At 41.2% G+C, this 18,859-nt stretch overlaps 2 protein-coding genes across 2 annotated transcripts in view; one reads left to right on the top strand and one right to left on the bottom strand.

Annotated features, from left to right (window-relative positions):
• The first annotated feature begins 1,147 nt into the window (after window positions 1-1,147).
• smarcb1a (SWI/SNF related, matrix associated, actin dependent regulator of chromatin, subfamily b, member 1a) lies at window positions 1,148-6,601 on the top strand. The gene is made up of 9 exons (XM_067519914.1): window positions 1,148-1,291; window positions 2,351-2,462; window positions 2,858-2,987; window positions 3,723-3,860; window positions 4,070-4,197; window positions 4,282-4,448; window positions 4,555-4,745; window positions 5,950-6,081; window positions 6,177-6,601. The coding sequence occupies exons 1-9, from the start codon at window positions 1,208-1,210 to the stop codon at window positions 6,214-6,216; spliced, it is 1,122 nt and encodes a 373-aa protein (XP_067376015.1). The 5' UTR covers window positions 1,148-1,207; the 3' UTR covers window positions 6,217-6,601.
• A 154-nt stretch (window positions 6,602-6,755) lies between these two features.
• LOC137135601 (stromelysin-3-like) overlaps window positions 6,756-18,859 on the bottom strand; it is a 31,107-nt gene continuing 19,003 nt past the window's right edge. Inside the window, 13 exon segments of the mRNA XM_067519919.1 lie at window positions 6,756-8,462; window positions 8,677-8,767; window positions 8,966-9,161; window positions 9,731-9,824; window positions 9,930-10,003; window positions 10,084-10,149; window positions 10,507-10,620; window positions 13,663-13,727; window positions 13,766-13,930; window positions 14,335-14,595; window positions 15,000-15,204; window positions 16,389-16,639; window positions 18,681-18,814. Of these exon segments, the coding sequence (XP_067376020.1) occupies window positions 8,396-8,462; window positions 8,677-8,767; window positions 8,966-9,161; window positions 9,731-9,824; window positions 9,930-10,003; window positions 10,084-10,149; window positions 10,507-10,620; window positions 13,663-13,727; window positions 13,766-13,930; window positions 14,335-14,595; window positions 15,000-15,204; window positions 16,389-16,639; window positions 18,681-18,814 (1,783 nt within the window). The 3' untranslated portion in view covers window positions 6,756-8,395.

The raw sequence follows: 18,859 nt of genomic DNA on the forward strand, positions 1-18,859 counted from the left end.
GTCAAAATACAGTTAACTCACTTGTCCAGAACTTTGATCCCCCTGCTTTTTGGAAGAAGAAAACTTCTAATTAATTGTCAGTTTCCTAGTTTCTGGGCTTTGCAGCAGCTCCATGTCTTAGGTGTGTTCTCTGAGCGCGTACAAATTGTGCACTTAAGTGGAATTGTTCCAGCGTTTCTGTGCTGATGAGGTTGGTGTTGGGTTGGTCTGTGTGTCCTCATAGCCTGTGTTGACATGATGTACCTTTTGTGATTTGACCCAAATCTGTGCAAGTTTGAACAAAGCGGAGTCTGCGTTTACAAGGGAAAAAGAAAAACCTTGAAACTATGTGGTTTGGTGTGTGTGTGTGTGTGTGTTTTTATTTTTAACTTTTTTTTTTTCATATTTTGTGTTTGGTTTCTTACCCCTGAATTGTGCTTTGGTGCCATTTTCCATTTTAACAATAGGGATTTCAGAAACTTTTTCTAACTGCAGAATCTTCTTTGTTTTACTTTTCCTACTTTTCCCATAAACACAAAACCTATGTGCTATACAAACTGTACTCGAGTAAGTCTTTGTTTATTTATTGATTTGTATATAGAGATTTTGTTTTGCATTGTACATTCTCTTCTTTCTTGGTTATAGATTAATATATTCATGTATATATGAATAAACATTAAGTTTATAAAAGAAAATGACTTTCTTGTCATCATTGCCTCTTTGCTGTAGCTTCTTTTTCTGAGGGTAAGGTTACACCTAAACAGGTTCTCCTGCTTTCCTGTAGAAGAGCTACAGTTTGGTAAATGGAAAATGCCCTGGTTTTCCTGGCAGAGTGCACTTTTACTTCGGGAGGATGCTTAAGATGTTTGGCAAAACATTTCAGATTCCATGTGACACCAAAGCAACGGATTAGGTTTAACCACGGTTTTCAGCGTTATCATGCAATATGATAAATACATTCACAGTTAGCAGATGCTTTTATCCAAAGTGTCTTAAGACTAGGCAGCAGACACTAGGGCCCACTCAGGGGTTCAGTAACCCTAACCCTGAATTGCACTAATACAGTGTACTGAGTATTACATAATATGATCTGCTATTTATGATAACTGGAGAACCTGTTTACTTGCAGGTATATGTTAACTTTACTGTTAACACGTCATCTCTCAGGGACGTGACGTATCTGTAGGCGCCTGCGCAGTAGCACAGGGCTTTGTTATTTCATTTCAGTATGGCGCTTAGCAAGACGTTTGGACAAAAACCGGTTAAATTTCAGCTGGAGGAGGATGGAGACTTTTACATGATCGGATCGGAGGTTACCCATTTAGCTTCTTAACAATATTACTCACAATTCATTCATGTTGTAGAAATGTGTGGTTTATTATGAGAGCCGATCCGCCAGCAGCTAGCTTGCTAGTTAGCTAACGATGCTAGCATAATGTAAAGCAAACCCACGAAGAGGCATTCATTTATTTTTGTTTTGTGATCATTTGGCGTATAAAGTGTGTAAATATAAATCCACTAATCCATATGCTGATGGAACAAGTTTACATATGATCCTGAATATTTGTCTTTTTCCAGAGCTTTAGCCCCTTTTCTTCGTTTGAGCTAGCTGACAGTTAGCTTGTTAGTTAACGGTGTGATAAACACAACATTAAACGTGTTACGCAGTTTATAGAAACTCAAGTTTGATTAATTGCCTGTGTAACGATGCTTTTTAAAATTTCATCATATACTCACTTGTTTAAATAGACATATTTGAACTTATACAGATAATTTCTAATGATCAAACTAGCTACGATATTCTGTGCTACTTTTAGTGAAACATTGTTGAGATCAAATGTGTTAATATATCACTTTAAAAAGAAACAGGCTGTTAAAAGTTAAATAACTGCAAGATAAGATCAATCATAAAGAATAAAGACACAGTATTTTGATTCCAAAATACATTAAAAGCCAAGGAGAAAACAATAAGTTTTAAGAAATGATTTAAAAACTGCCAGGTTTCTCTCTGCTCTGACATTTCATAATTGTCTATTTGCTACGTTTAAGCTGTTATTACTTAATAACCTAGTGTATATTATACTAGTCTCATTCATTGTTTGTGCCACTAATATTTTGAACATAAATATGTAGCATTCCAGCATATTATTACTTTTTAGATATATTTTTGTACTCGTGTCACTAAATTTAAATAGCTGTGACAACAGAAACTGTATCAATAAACCAACCAATATAACTTCCCATTTATTACATAATACAATAACAATACAAGCACCTATTTGGCAAGAAAATGGAGAAGAAGTGAAGTCAAGTGTAGGCAAACCATTTTTTGTTTTCATCTTTTTGAATCTTTTTTTGTTTTCCTGGTCAGGTGGGAAACTACCTCCGTATGTTCAGAGGCTCCTTGTATAAAAGATACCCATCATTATGGAGGAAACTGGCGTCAGTAGAAGAACGGAAGAAAATAGTGGAGTCATCACACGGTCAGTAGAATTCAGTCACCACATACATTTTAAATCCCCATTATTATCGAAGTTCTTCACTAAAACATGCTGTTACACTGTTAATGACCTTTTTTGAAAGCAGGAACAATCAATATAGTAATATGAAAGTTACATTTAAAAGTGTCTTTTTTTTTTAATACAGTCATTGTTAAAATATGTATGTTATTTTATGTACAAATGTTTTTCCAGAATGTATCCAGTGAAGTAGAGTTGCAAAAAAATTCCATAGTTTGTCACCCACATACATGTATGTAGAATAGTAAAAAATACAAAATGCTGATACATTCAGTACACAGTAAATACATTTTAAAACCATCTCATTGTGTAATTTGTGGCTGCTGCTGTTTGTTTGAATTTTGGTTCTTGATATTCAGATCATGGTTACACTCAACTGGCCACCAGTGTGACCCTACTGAAGGCTTCAGAGGTCGAGGAGATCCTCGAAGGAAACGATGAGAAGTACAAAGCTGTCTCCATCAGCACTGAGCCTCCGGCCTACCTCAGGTACGTCTAAAATTATCTGTGGACACAGACAGATGGCCAGGACGTGTTTTCAAGACAGCGTCTGCAAAGGTAACGCGTACGTTGCAAAGAGTAATATACTATACATATAGTGTATAGTTTTTCCCACACATTCAGTGTGAAGTGCAGCGAGTGTTTTATTTAAGAGAGTCATTTAGTTGCTATTTGTGTGTGTGTGTGTACTCTGTGTTGCAGAAATAAATAAATTTTCACTCATTTGTCAGTTTATTAGGGACACCTACATCTAAAAGTAGTTCAGTTTAATCCAACAGTCCTATAACTGCACTCACTTTGTGAAGGTGATCATAAGTAATAATAACAATGATAATAACTGCAACTGTTAGTAGCAAGCAACATAGCTAAACAACTTCAAACACTACAGCCTCTAAAATGATCGTACAGGTAAATCAGTATATATGAAAAAGTAAAAAAAAAAAGATTATTGACCTTTTATGAAGTGAGGACTTATCAGAGTGGATTAGTTTCCGCTGAGTGTGTGAATTTTATGATTTAACAATGGAGTAAAGTAGATTCATCAGATGTTCTTGTTACTTTTCTACAAATAATATTTTAAAATAGACATTAATTCTAATCTGGTTCTGAACTTGTTTAGTATGATTAATGCTAAATGCTAAATTCAGATCTCAGATATTCATCAAATGTTCATTTAAGTTTAGCGTATTTGTCTCATTTGTTATTATTAAATTGTGTCACCAGGGAACAGAAGGCTAAGAGAAACAGTCAGTGGGTTCCCACGCTGCCCAACAGTTCTCACCACCTGGATGCGGTGCCCTGCTCCACCACCATCAACCGCAGCCGACTGGGCCGCGACAAGAAGAGGACTTTCCCCCTGTGGTGAGCAACAGGAAGCAACTCAGGCTGCTGAGACTGTTTGTAAGGTTGAAACAAAATAACGGAGCAGCTGTGCAACATGTGCAACACCTGCTTTTCTAAACTGATGTCCCTAAAGTTTCAGTGATATGACACTATGATATTGTACTAGAGTGTAACATTTTAGCTGTTAGGTGTCAGTAATTTTCTTGCTCTGTTCTTGTCTTTTGCAGCTTTGATGACCACGATCCAGCAGTGATTCATGAAAATGCCACCCAGTCTGAAGTCCTAGTTCCAATCCGTCTGGACATGGAGATTGAGGGGCAGAAGCTCAGAGATGCTTTCACCTGGAATATGAACGGTAACATCCCATCGGTTCTTTGTCTCATCTAAGAAAAGGTATATGGCATTGAAGCAAACACAAACAATATATGTGACCCTTCAGAGAAGCTGATGACGCCCGAGATGTTCGCTGAAATCCTCTGTGACGACTTGGACCTCAACCCACTGGCTTTTGTCCCTGCCATCGCCTCCGCTATCCGACAGCAGATTGAGTCATATCCAACGGACAGTATCCTGGAGGACCAGACAGACCAGAGGGTCATCATCAAGGTGAAACTCTGCCCTCGATACTCGTCGCCCTCACTGAATCTTTTCATGCTGATAAGTTGTTAATCCGCGTTTTCCCCACGTTGATTCAAATGTTTATTTGTTCCAGTTGAACATCCATGTTGGAAACATTTCTCTGGTGGACCAGTTTGAGTGGGACATGTCAGAGAGGGAGAACTCTCCAGAGAAGTTCGCTCTGAAGCTGTGCTCTGAGCTCGGCCTAGGCGGGGAGTTTGTGACCACTATCGCCTACAGCATCCGCGGTCAGCTGAGCTGGCACCAGAGGACCTACGCCTTCAGGTATCGTCTCACAAACACAGAGTCTCTTCTGTTTCCTCAAATCTAAGTAGGGACTGAGTGAGGATATACAAATATTAGTCTGCCATCATGTTTGGGCTGAGTATGTGTATTTGACCTAAAATCATAAACGAGCAGCTTGAACTACTACTACTACTACTACTACTACTACTACTACTGCATTTACTAGGTTGCTTTCCATCCAAATGACGAGAAGCTGCAAAGAATAAGCAGGTAATGCGGGTTTTCGTCTTCTGTGACTTTTACTTTATTGAGAAAAACTGAATAGTGCTGCTTCACAAATGTGCTGCCGATAAATAGTTGTGAAGGAGCCAGACATTGCCAGAGGACAAATTTAAAAGAGCTCCAGATCAAATGTGGACTTTCCTGTCACTTTTATGGCTTTGTGTACATCATCAAGCTTGTTGTTGCGTTGGAATGTCTTATCATAAAGCAGCAGGTCTCTTTCTCCTGGTGTGTTTTCAGAACATCCAGATTGAACAGGGGTAAATTATGGTCGTATTTGGTGTTTACCGCTGTTGCTCTGACGAGTTCTCTGGGTGAAATGTAGCCGACAGTCTGCTGTCCCAGAATGTGATGCTACGCAATATTTCCAAACCTCAGGCAGCAGAGCTGACCTGTATCACAGTTGGACTACTGCTGTTTATATTCCTGTGTCTTTCATCCACAATATACGTTCTTTTAAAAAGGCAGGAATCTAGTCACTTCCTCTTTCCTTCCTTGACTTCCTCTGTGTTCATTGGCACTGATGGGCCATTCACCTGTGCTTAACAAAAACAACTACGCCTTGGTGACTTTTTGCGTTTTCTGCAGGTTAAGAGCACATGATGAACCTAACATAGACCTTACTGAAGAACCGGTTGAGGAAAAGCTTGATATTGCTGAATGACACTTAATGAGAAAGCAAGCAAAGTTGAACTGAACAGAGCTGAATTTTCACACTTCCTTTTCATGCTCTTGCTGCACATTCAGGCAGATGAAAGTGTCGTAACAATGTCAGGTATCAGATATTGAAGCTTTGGGTGCAGTTTAGTACAGTTTGCATGGCTCTGGTTCAAAAACATCTCATTTGAGGTACGTGAAGGAAAACAAATCACAATTACAGGAACATTCAACCTCAGTGGGAAACGTCTTGGAGAACCACAGTAAAGTAAACTGTCTTTTTCTTGTTAATGGCGTCTTGCAGTGAGAATCCCCTGCCCACCGTGGAGATAGCCATTAGAAACACAGGGGATGCCGATCAGTGGTGCCCCCTGCTGGAGACTCTGACAGATGCAGAGATGGAGAAGAAGATCAGAGACCAGGACAGAAACACAAGGTGAGCTTTGGTTTTATGGTCCAGTTAGTAAGATAGATCGACATTAGCTTCTGCGTTGTACTTGAGGGTAACGCATGTTTCTCTTTGCTCCACAGGCGAATGAGGCGTCTGGCGAACACAGCACCTGCATGGTAGACGAATCGCCATCCAAACGCCGTTTGTCTGATTGAGGTATGGCGCTGTCGCAGTTTACAGATGTTCCTCCATCACACGCTGGATGTCTCTTCTGCTCGGTCGGGTCCTCAGTCCTGCCGCTCACCATTCAAATTTCAGTTGTTATTATCAATATTATGTTCTGTTTGGCAAAGTGCCAGTTAGAAAACGTCGCTGTTTCCCTCATGACCCTCAGTGTTGAGAAGCTGCTCTCAATTTGACCACTGACTCTTTACCGGACCCCAGAGGGGGGGAAAAAAAAACACACAACCAGTCTGAGATAATATATTGTTATGTTGTATTTGTTGTCTTTTTGTACATTTTAATAATTCTTACAAAATAAAAAAAAAAAAAAGTGAAAGCTCGATTTTCCATCTGGCTTTGTTGTGTATGATTTAAAAAATTGCTGAGCATTAAATAAGCGTATGGGTTGTTACTGTTACCATTGTTTCTAAGTATTTGTCATTCAGCACTGAATTTTAGCGACATAAAAGATGTTATATTTAAAATATTTATACTTTCTTTTTATTATCTGCACAAGTCTGTTTTAGGTAGAGTTTGTGGTAAATTGCTTTTTTTTTTCATAACTGATTTGAAAACATAAAACAGCTGAATCAATCTATTAAAGGTTCATGCAATTCAAAATAACTAGCAAATGCACTTTTCTACCTATTGGTGCTCAAAGCACTTTACACTGCTTCTCATTCCTGCATTCGCTCTCAAATCACCAAGTTTGGGTTCAGTGTCTTGCTCAAGGACACTTTGACATGTGACCGGAGGAGCCGGGGATTGAACCAACAGCTGGGGATCTGGAGGACGACCGCTCTACCTCCCGCGCCACAGTCGCCCCAGAACATTTACAGAGGATTGACAAGCTGATAATAAGACAGAACAAACTGAGTAAGAAAATAAGAAAAATAACTAGATTGAAGCTTTAAAATATTTTATCTGATAAAATGTTTTTTTTTTGTTTGTTTTTTTTTGCTGCCGCTTGGTTAATCTTGCTTTTTTAATATTGTGTACAGGAATCACCATTAACATTTTCCACAGGCATTTGTGATTCTTAAAGAATGAATCCTATCGAATGTTCGAAGGATTCACAATGTGATTTGTCAAAGCTCATTGTGTTTCCTTTAGGAGGATTTTTAAAGAAAAGCCCAACTTTCCTTTCCAGAATTACCGTGTAAATTATACCCACACAGCAAACTGCCAAGTAAATGTGACACACAGACAGTCTTGATTATAACTTGTGCAAATTTCAGATTGTTAATTAGTTACAAGCAGCTCAGTAGTTGAGTGCAAATGACAACAACTGGTGTTGTAAGTGTGTAATGTGAGAATATTTCAGATATTTGCCTCAAACGTTCCTTCATAGTGTTTGTATGTGTTATGTCCCATAATAATCTTACTGTGAATGTTCCTTTAACAGACAGATTCAGTTTCTTGATTTGGAGATTCCACCCCACAGCGATCTGTGACTAAGATTTACCGGCAGTGCTGTGGGCGATGAAGTGTCTTTTGTTGTCGGGGTCCCACACAGACTTGTTTGCATGTTGTTGTGCTAAGCAATTTCCATTTTTAACTCCACTGTTTGACCCACAAAAGGCAGTGGATAAAAGTGCAGCGTGTGCAGACGGGACTGATGGGATTTCAGGCTTTTGGCAGGTTTGTGTGGGCCAGTGGTGGCGACACAACAACGACAGCAGCGAGAGAGTTATGGGACAGTCCTGACCTCTGCTCCTTTCAGCGCTCTTTAAGCGACTCACAAACACAAAAGGGTTTTGTTCTGAATAACTGTAGAGAAATGTAGGCATTGGCAGGAAAGTCAACTGCTCGTGTACGAGACAAAGAAAAGGAAAAAAACTCCACAGGGAACCTTTAGGTAGAGATCATTAGGGTGAACATGCCGAGTTAAGAGTTTTAAATGAAACTCTCCCCTAAGCAGAGAAAAGCTCCAGGACACAAACTTTACCTCCCAAATCCAGTAGGTACAACTATTGTTTGTTTTTTTTCCCTTTTAGCACTGAACGGACACCGAAGAGACATTTTCCTAACTGTGATATGATAATGATGTTTTTAGTTCGGTCCTTCTGCATCTTTACGGTCTTTTACGAGGGTTCCGTTTTTCTGCCAGCTGCTGGTCTTGGTTTGGGGGTCTTGGTTAGCTGTGCGGCTCCTGATCCTGCTGCTCCTCGTGCAGGCCCCCCGGTCCGTCGAACATTACACGCCTGCCAGGAGGACAGTGGTCAAAATGAACTCTCTTTGCATTTGCTGAATGTTTTGAATGACTTTTTTTTTACTAACGCCATAAATTGCATGTTGGTGCCTTATCGACTGAAACACTGCAAGGATTTGACAGGTAAATAACTTTTCATACGCACGTCTTTAGTTACAGATATGTTAAAATAAAACTGATTTTACATACATATTTCTTGTTCTTACAGAATTTCTGGGGTCATCAGCAGCTTCCTTCCTCCTGGCTGGTTTGGAAACACGTCTTCTAGGAAGTAATACATGTGACCAACACCTATTCCTGAAGAGAGAAGGAACTCATGTAGATTCAGTAGCTTATGGTATATTCACTTACTTGTTTTTGAAATAGTTATGTGTTTTTAATACATCACTATAATGTTTCTAAAGCTCTCAGTCTCATAATGCAAACTTCATGATTCACACGCAAACGAATGGTCAGAACAAAGTCTGGTTCCATCTTTAGAGACATGCTTCATACCAAGAAGGTCGACTATGATGGAGTTTCCGAGCAGCAGCGAAAATGCCACGAGCATCCAGGGGAGAAACGAGGCCTGGAAGTTCAGGAGGCCGAAGAAGCTCGTGCGCGTGAGCGGATGTCTTCTACTCCACACGTACACGAGCATGACGATGAAGGCCTGACCCAGGAAGAAGACATTGGCAAACGGGCCAAACAGCTGCCAGTCATCAGGTCAAATCCAATTGCTTTTCTTTTACTTGGGTTTGTGTTCTTCATGACAGTGAAGTTTAACGTGTGTTTACAGTGGTAACTCTGGTTGAAATGAAATGTCAAATTAAATATTTTCTCCTTTATGTGATGGATATGGAAGCCCACATCTTCCAGGAAGACATATTATTATTATTATTATTTAATTAACTTAATTTTTCTGAGAGAAATGCGCTTCCATAGATGAACTATACGTCTCCAAAGCTTTTCTCCCTCCTCTAATATTACCAGACGTTTGGTCAGAGCTGGTGGAAGCGAATCCTAAACCCTAATCAACAACATTCCCTTCATTTGAGTTAAACATGTTTCTGTCCTGGTGACCAACACTGTCCTGATATTATAGTGTTAGTTATATATATTTGCAGTTTAAGCTAAAGTGAGATAATGTTTAGTCATTTGTGCAACCAAGTGACAAATTTCTCAAGATGTCCCAGCAACTGTAGTTTAAACATCATTTGCAAGAAAACCTCCGGATTTATTTTACTCTGTCTTAAACATTTAAAAAAAAAAAAAGGATACAGTGATCACGATTCCTCCAAACAGGAACATGAAAACAAAGTCTGCTGTTCTTCCCCGGAAACAGTCTTCCTCCAGCATCCGACAGTATCGATAACTCGCCTTAGTTAAGGACTGTGTTGCCCTAGTGATGAAGGTATCACTCATAATGACACACTACGTATCTGGTTCCCGCCCGAGGAACCACTGTGATAAAAGATACAGAAAGATGATGTTGAACACGAAACTGAATCCAAGAGAACCAAAGAAGAGGAAGCTGGTTATCAGGCGCCAGATCTGGGAGGAAGAGATAAACCGTGAGGAAACACCTTTAAAACTCGATCACGTGTTGAATCCACATACGTAGTACATGTTACCTGGCATCTCCGGAGGATGAGGTCCGCGTTAAAGTTGAGCTGGAATGGGGTGATGACCTCCAGTTGCTAAAAGCGACAGTTTGAGATCAGTTAGCAGGCTTTAGGTTTTCAAAGCAACATTTTAGCACTAGATATATTTGATCCAAATTGGTGAGACACCGTTTCTCTTCAGTGGAGCATTTTTGATGCCGACCACCTGTCAGCGCATCCATTAGCTCCACCCCCTGTGGTGCTTTCTCTGCTCCGAGTCTTTGGCCCTTTTAGCTCTGTAAGTACTAGATGTTTGTCTTTGCCATTCATGTCACTCACACATTCATGCTGAAGGACTGAGTACGGAGTGTGTGGACCTCTGTCAGTTTTCACAGAACAGACGTTAGTAACGAACGGGTTATGACTCAGGGGGCTACCGAGGAGTTTTCTTACCACGGCAGCAGTGGTGAGGACGCAGGCAGTCGTGTACGCTCGGGTCACCACAGGGATCCGAAAATACTCCTGAGTGAAGCTGTGAGCCATCGCCGCCGCTGCTGCTGCTGCTGCCTGCCGCATCATCACTGTATGAACAGCACAGGCCACGCCCACTCCGCAGCACCGGCCAATCCGATTCCTCCATCACTTAACACCATCCATCCCGCGTTACAGTCAAGATGAAGGTGAATAAATTAGAAGTCTGAAGCATTTAATCCAAGTGTTATAACCTCCCATATAAAACGCTCATTAGTGTAAAAGTTTGTGAAATGAATCTTGTAAAAGTGCTCTACTAACATTCGCACAAGAACACAAAAATGATGTATATAATTAAAAGCAGTTAGCTGACTTATTTCAATTATCATGACTGAACATAATTTAAAAAAAGTTACAAAATAGCTGAAAGCTAAACGCATGTGTTCTGTTTCTGTATATGTCATATACAGTGCAGTTCACTCTTTTTCTCTGTAGTTGTTTCAATTCATTTTTTCCTTAATTAATCTGCACTCAATAATGAGAAAGTGAAAACTGAATTTTAGACTTTTTTGCAAAGATTTTACATGTCACATACAAATTTAGACCATTTGCATCATCACTTCAAATTTAGCTCAGCCTCCTTCCTGTCCCCATTTGAACAAGAACCTGATGGTCACTCTGACTGAGCTCCAGAGATCCTGTGTGGAGATGGGACCAAATTCCAGAAGGACAACGATCACCGCAAACCCTCCACTGATCTGGGCTTTATGGCAGAGCGACTAGACTGAAGCCCATTTAGAGTTTGCAAAAAAAAAAAAAGCACATAATAATAAACCACTGATGGTTCTGTTTTTAAAAGATAAACTGTTTGTGACTAATTTCTGATTCTAATAAACATAAAGTACTGTTTTCACTAAAAACTATATTGATGGTAATAGTGTTATGAAAATTATTTAGATTTATTTCGTTTTAGAGTTGAATTCAAATGTTTCCTGGCTTCATATTTTTTTTATTAAAGTGGATTTTGGTAGAGCTGTGAAATTAAATCAAAAATGGAAACATTTCACTGCACGTCATTTTTAAAAAAACACGTTTTGATTACATTGTAATAGAGAATTAGCCTCAATCTTCTCAGACAGTTTGTTAGAAAAGGTTATGGTTTTATTAAAAAGAAAACAATATGCAGTTCATACATTTCAATGGACAGCGTAAAGGCTACATATGAATAAAACATCATCCAAGACATGTATGTACGAGAAACGTCGGACATGTTGTTTGTGTATAAATATTCTTTCAGAGCAGAATTCACGCTTAATACTTAGGTTGAACAACAGACTGTGTGATGAAAAGGGTTCGGACTCATCAGTGGCCTGCACTGAGAAACCAACATGTGATGGACACGACAGTTCTCATCCTGGGTGTCCTGACCCCCGATCGGGGTCCACCAGATCCTGTCACTATCCAGCAGTGGTGGAAAAAGGAATCAGATCCTTTACTTAAGGAGAAGTACGAAGAAGAAGTAAGAAGAAGACCAATACTTTGTTACAAGTAAAAGTCCTTTTTGTGTGAAGTATTATCAGCAAAATGTTCTTAAGGTATCAAAGTAAAAGTACACATTCTGGAGTAAAAAGTCCTTTCTGGCTGATATATGAATACATTAAATGAATACTGATAGATGAGTGAGGAGGCAGTAGTTTATTGTTAAAGCTACTCAGGCTGGAGCTACTTTTAACTAATGTACAGATCTTAGGGACTGTGAGAAGATTAATAGGGAAAAGAAAATGAAAAAAAAATGTGTTCAGTTACACAGATTTAAGTTTTATAAATGTTTGTCTATTTTTCTTTTATGCGAAATGTTGAATACTTTTACCTCTTCGAGTGCTGATCAGTTATTAAAGGATAACGGTGGTTTACCAAACCTCACAGCGATGGTCCCACATGAAAAGTGACACATCGACAGCGACCACAAAGAACGAGGCTCATTGTTCCCCCACAATGAAGTACAATATTTTTAAAGCTGATAAAACTCGTTTTATTAATAAGTCAATCGAAAGAAATTTTATCTGCAATTACTATGATGCCTTAGTAATTCTTTTAGTTATTCTTAAACCAAACTAATATCAGCAGTTTCCAGCTTTAGAAATGTTTGTTTAGTTTTTCTTCATGTTCCTTTGTATCCGTTTAGAATCAAAAGAATTTAATCGACCAATTAAAAAAAAAGAAAATAGCTGATAGTCACTGTGCTACAGTGTTTGCTTCGGAAATTTAGTCGAATATAATCAGAGTAGTAAAACATGTAAATACTTAAAGTACAAGTACCTCAAGGTTGTACTTCCACCGCCGCCCTTTGTGATAAAAAAAACAAAGCCTGAAAAGCCCAAACGGAGTGAGCGACCATGTTGACAAGCACTGATCCTCACAGCAGCTGCTTTCCCTGAACGTGTTAACCTGAACCAGAGCACCAAACGTCACAGGCAGGCGAAGACGTCATCAACGCCGACATTAAGAAAAACCTCAGTTTTCCTGCAGGGCACCGGCGTTGAACTCCAGATGGCAGCCTGGTGCTTTTCATGCAGCCGAGGCCCAGAGACCGGTGTTGGAAGAGTGACATCAAAACTTCAGCACTTTGTCTAATCTGTGCAAATGCACAAAACTTTGTTGAGTCTGGGAATCAAAAGTAGATAACATGTGAAGCAGACATCAGAACAATTCAACAGTCACGCTGAAAAGTCGGTATACTTCACATATTCACACAAAAGCTGTTTCTTTTGCAGATTTCGTGCAGATTCGCTTTACATTCTGAAATGGTCCAAATGTGTGACTGATGTCTGGGTTTAAAGTTGAATGTCAGTGCCGTCTGATGCCACTCTTCAAACACTTGGCCATTAACAAGTCCATCCAAGCTGGAATGGAAAATAGAAAACATCCACTACATGGGTTAAGACCGTCGGCCTGAAAACTGAAACCAGTCAGAAATCTCAGTTTGAGGCTCACAGAAAAGGAGGTGAGAACGGTGTTGTTCACATGTATGACACTGTCTTCAACACAGGGGCCTGATCTCGGCCTTACGGTGGCAAAATGTGCAAAATAAATATGAGTGTAGCTGCACAGGAGGTGCCAAGTCTGAAAGAACATAACCTGGTTTTCCTGAGAAAAGGTGTAATTGATGTGAGTATCATCAAATGGACTAAAGCCTGAACAGAATGAAAGGGAATCGACCTCCTATCTGCAGTGTGATGGTCTCTGTTCCAAAAGCTCCTCTTCATTAGATGCTGAAGATGTGATTCTCAAAGGCTTCTGCAACCGAAAAAATCCATGCCGATGTAGCGAGGGTAGCCCTCCAAAGAGTTCCTGCCAACGGGATCGAACTTCCAGTACTGTCGTCCTCGAATAAAGTGAGCGTAACCTGGAAGATGGACGACACAATTGGCATCAAGGATGTTGATGAGAGTTTGGACAAAATAGTGAAAAGAGTACAAACAACCTCTGCAGCAAACAGAATTTAAAGACCCTTCAAATAGCAATGTGCTCCAGAAAGGACTTTTACTCAAGTACTGCACTTAGGTTCAAACTTTAATCCTGATTTCACATTAGGTTTCGCTGGCTACGCTCAACCCCCCTCTGCAGAGCCCTTGAGGTTTAGGTTGTAATCAAATCACGATAAAAACGAAAATGCGAAATGTGCAAATCAATCAGAAATCATTGCAATTATCTGGTTGGTTAGAAGGGTGAGTCCGATTGTCTCTGCCACTTTAACTGCACTCCTTCAACTCGACTGTTACGGTTTCCGTTACGGTTTTGGGACCTTACCATACATGTCCCTGAAGGTGGCATCCACGTCGTCTGGAATGCCGCTCCAGTCACGCATGCTACGCGGGTACACGGACTCCACTCGGTTTTCCTGGGGGCTGAACCTCCAGTAGCTGCCTGACTTGAAGAAGTAAGTGTTGTAGTTGGACTCGTGACCCCAGCGCAGCGCCGCCTGGATCCCAGACACAGACAGACCCAAACTTCTGATGGATTCCGGTCCTCTGATCTGCATCTCGGCATCGAACACCCAGTAGTTCTCACCTGCCCGGAGAGACGGTCGTTGACTTTTCACTGCTGCACATTTCATTTTGCAGGGTAGTAGTGGAATTGGAACCCTCCATCACCCGTCTCCTGCTGAAGTGTCTTTGAGCAAACCCTTTACCTACTCTCTCTCTTTTGTTTTAACCTGCCCTGTCAGATGTAACCACATGATAACGTTTCCCCGGTGCAAAGTGAGGCGTGACTCACACAAAGTGGAGTACATTGAGGTAAAATCCACTTTGGGGAACTGTTTGGTGAAACCAGTGAGGACAAGTCTAATCACATTCTGTGTTAATTAACATTTTTACATCTATTTAAGCTTTGCCTAAAAACATCTGACACTTCTGCACAGTTATCTCCCCCCTGATCATCCCTTCACATGAAACCATAAACCACAAAGCTACCTTGGAAGAACCAAATATTCCCTGACTTGTCTTCAAAGGCGGCGTCAATGTTGTCGGGAATCCCCCTCCAGTGACGGGACGCCAGCGCCGGGTAACCGCTCTGCAGGTGCCCGTCCCTGATCCTCCAAACGTAGCCCGACTTAAAGAAGAACAGCTCGCCGCGGATCATCGACACAGCATCGAAGTCCGTCTGGCAGGCGTCGGGCTGGAAAGGAGACAGATCATGTGTTCATTTCCAACATGCAGAGATACACATGAATGTGAGTTTTATTGCTGTTGCAGCTTTAAAGCCACAACTTTCATGTGAACACTGCTTCAGTGCTGCAATGCCAAGATGTAAAAAGCATCCAAAGCACAAAATAAACCCCCAGTTCTTGCTTGAGAGAAACTTTAAAGAGACAGAGGTGTCTTCTGCCTTTGACCCTCATCCATCATCTGTGGTGCAGAAACACTGTATGATGTGGCTACGCTCAAAGAGGCTTCTACTGTAGAAGTGTGTTAGAGTCGCACAAACCAGACTCTTAGAGCATTAAACCCTTGAAACCGTCCCAAAACTCTTAGCAACAAGAGCAACTCCAGCAGCTAATGTGGACTTGTGCTTACTACAAAGCCCTTACATTTACATCCTAACTGATGGGTTTGGGCTCAGACAAGATAGAACCTAATGTGACGGATTAAGCCTGACTCCACCCTGCTTTAATCCATCCTGGAAAAACTACAGCGCATGATGATTTGAGTGTACTGTAGGCTTTTGTTGGTCTGAATCTCTGCTAACACATTGGCGGTTTGGGTTTTCTTCATAGGAACAGTGGTGGCGACAGCATGCTGAGGCCTGACTTATCCATCATCCTGTGATGAGTTAAATCTGAAGCTGATGGGATCATTATTATTTCAGCAGGTGTTTGGGAAGTTAAAGCATCACCAAAGAGATTTTGGAAGATTTTACCATCTAAACTAAGATGAAATCCTCACGGGGGCATTAGAGGGCAAGTCATGAGATCAAGAAAGTTAGTGGGTTTTATCCTGGTCCAGTTCAGGTTTGCAGGGTCTGGTTTGGATCATGTTAATCGTGTTGTCCATTCGTCCCTTTCTCTTGGACACTATCTCTGAAGCACAGCTGGATGAACATAAGCCTGGACAGTCAAAGGTTGTCTTACACTTGTCAAAGTGTAAAAAAATATTTATTTAGACTTTTTAAATCTCAACCGTTCACTTGCTATTGGAAGTTTCATAGCTTATTTTGAGCTTAGTATGTGTCATTTATGTGTTACCTGATGATCATTTCCTTAAAACCGTCTCCCAATCCAGATCCTGATTTTACACTAGTCACTAGGGCCGTAGACCTTGTTGTCGTAAACTAAAACGTGTGTCTGCATCAGCTTCACTTACATGAGGGAGGATCTCATTGGTCTCTGGGCTGGCTGGTGTTTGGGGCAGTGGTGGGGGCGGGGGCGGCGGTGTGGGGAGGACTTGCGGATGAGCTCCGTACAGGTACTGGATGCCTTGCTTGTCATCCTCGCTCAGCCTCAGCGGGTAGGAGAAGGAGTAATAGGCTGACATGATGGCTCCGGGCTCACGGGAGTGCTGCAGGCCCAGGACGTGCCCGAACTCATGGGCTGCAACCTGGAGAAGGTCTGTGCCTGCGGGCGGGTAGACAAACCTCAGAGAATGCAAAACCACACCTGACTCAAGTGCTGGCTGAAAACAGATGAAGGTGTTTGTTTTGACCTGCAGACGGTGGGGATTTCGCTACCTGACATGACTCAGAGCCAACACCACCCAAAGAGCCACAGAAATGTGCCCTCACTGCCTCCTGTTTCCTCTGCAGCTCCTGGTGCTACAGGTGTGTCAGGTTACCTTTCACATCAGGTAACTCAACAAGTGACGTTACATTTGTGGATTAACGGGCATAAGACGTAACTGAGGGAGGCTATCAGAACCATCCCGCTGCACCAAATACTCGCAACAAATGTGGACTCATCCCAACCTGATGCCCTACCCATTGAGCCACAAGGCCCCGCCCCCCCTTTTTGGGACAGAACAGTACAGAATAACACTGAAGCTGTTTTTAAAATGTGCAGCATGATATAATTTCTTAAATATTTGTTATGCTGGGTTTTATTGGATCAAGTCCTATAAAATTAAAAACTATTATGAGGTGTCACTGTGGTGACACTTTGGTAAAAACATCATTTAAAATAATAACTGTAATTTTCTGAAGCAGTCAGGTGATGGACATTCCACAACCATTGTGAATGAAATCCATCATCATTGGCCACAGAGACCGGTTTGTTCACTAGCACGAGCATCAATAGATCAGAAATGTTTGCACCACACATCATCTGCTTTGGATAACAGGAAATCTGTAACTTTTTAATTTTATTTTGCTCTCACTCGAGAGTTAAAATGGGGGAATGGAACCTGCAATAAACAGTGTGAGGTGTGCAAACTCTGAGCACGATGAAGCTGAGCTAAGATGTTTCCAAAATCTCAGATAACAGTACGTTGTTAGACTCCATCTGCTGCTGAAATCCAGCATCAATAGGCACAGAGACCAATTTGTACAGAGCCAAAATCTTTTAATACCAGCAGGATTCCCCACTGCTGCTGTTCTGCAGCTGCTGTAGAAAAGAAAGCTTGAGGGTAGGTGGGGTCATCAAAAAGAAAAATTAGAGACATTGATCCTCCTGCAATTCACTGGACATCACAGACTTAAAAATAGCATCTGAGGATGCGGATTTAAAGTGAACTCCATACAACGAAGCTACAGGAGAGACTGTAAATGCTTTTTGGACAAATTCACATTGATTTAAGACTTTTTGCTGAGTGCAGACACAGAAAGGAAGAAATCTTTGTGCATTTAACTCATCCACCGTCTCCATTATCCCCTAGACTCAACACAGAGAAGCTAATTCAGACTCGTGTCCAGGGCTGCAGTTCAAACACATTATGGTTCAGAGCATCTGAAGAGGCTCTGGAGCCAAAAACGGTTTGTTTTAGGCAAATCAGAATCCATTTTTGTTTATTTTAATGTCTGTATGTTGATCGTGGTCTTTGTTAAGTGGTGTTTCATGTAAAACACTTTCTGTCGGCTGTATTTTCATGTCCCACTTATGTGCACAATAAAAGTCCATAATCCTGAAATGGGTGTAGGATGTTGGTTTTAGGGGAAATGTAATTTAAAAGTTCAGACTGTTTACTGCACATTAGGGATCAGCGGTTCACATTAAGGGTCAGTGGTTCGATCCCCGGCCCTGGCTATATGTTGAAGTGTCTCTAGGCAAGACACTGAACCCCTAACAGCCCGTTCCCATCCCCAGCTGTGCAGCAATTGGGGAGGGTTGCGTCAGGAAGGGCATCCGGCGTAAAAACTGCCAAATCAACATGCGGACAACGTCGCCGTGGCAACACTGAACTCACAGGATAAACCGAAAGGATAAAAAAAAAACCCAAAAAAAACAGCATCCTCCTCATACTGAAATACTACCAAACCTCCTATCCTGACAAATCTACAACCTTTCAATGTGTCCACTTTGATGTGTGCACAGTAGCTCACAGACAGTCTCCTAACTAATCGAGGGGCCCAGGTCCTTGTGTCGACTAAATTTGTTAAAAGAGAGCAAAAATCCCGATGTTTGTTTAGTAAAAACGGTTTCTTTGTGCTCTCAGTGTCACACTCACCCATGTGGTTTCCGAGGGTCCACGCCTCGTCGTAGTCAAAGTGAATGTCGCCCTGTCTGTGGGTTTTTGGGAAGAAGGCGTGAGCGAGAATCCCACCCGGGCCGTCGAAGGGAAGGTTGTCTCCGTGCCAGTACCTGCGGTACGTGGTGCGTGAATCAAACAGATTAAAGCCTGATACC

Source organism: Channa argus, chromosome 11, assembly GCF_033026475.1.
Source record: "Channa argus isolate prfri chromosome 11, Channa argus male v1.0, whole genome shotgun sequence".
Classification (NCBI taxonomy): Eukaryota; Metazoa; Chordata; class Actinopteri; order Anabantiformes; family Channidae; genus Channa; species Channa argus.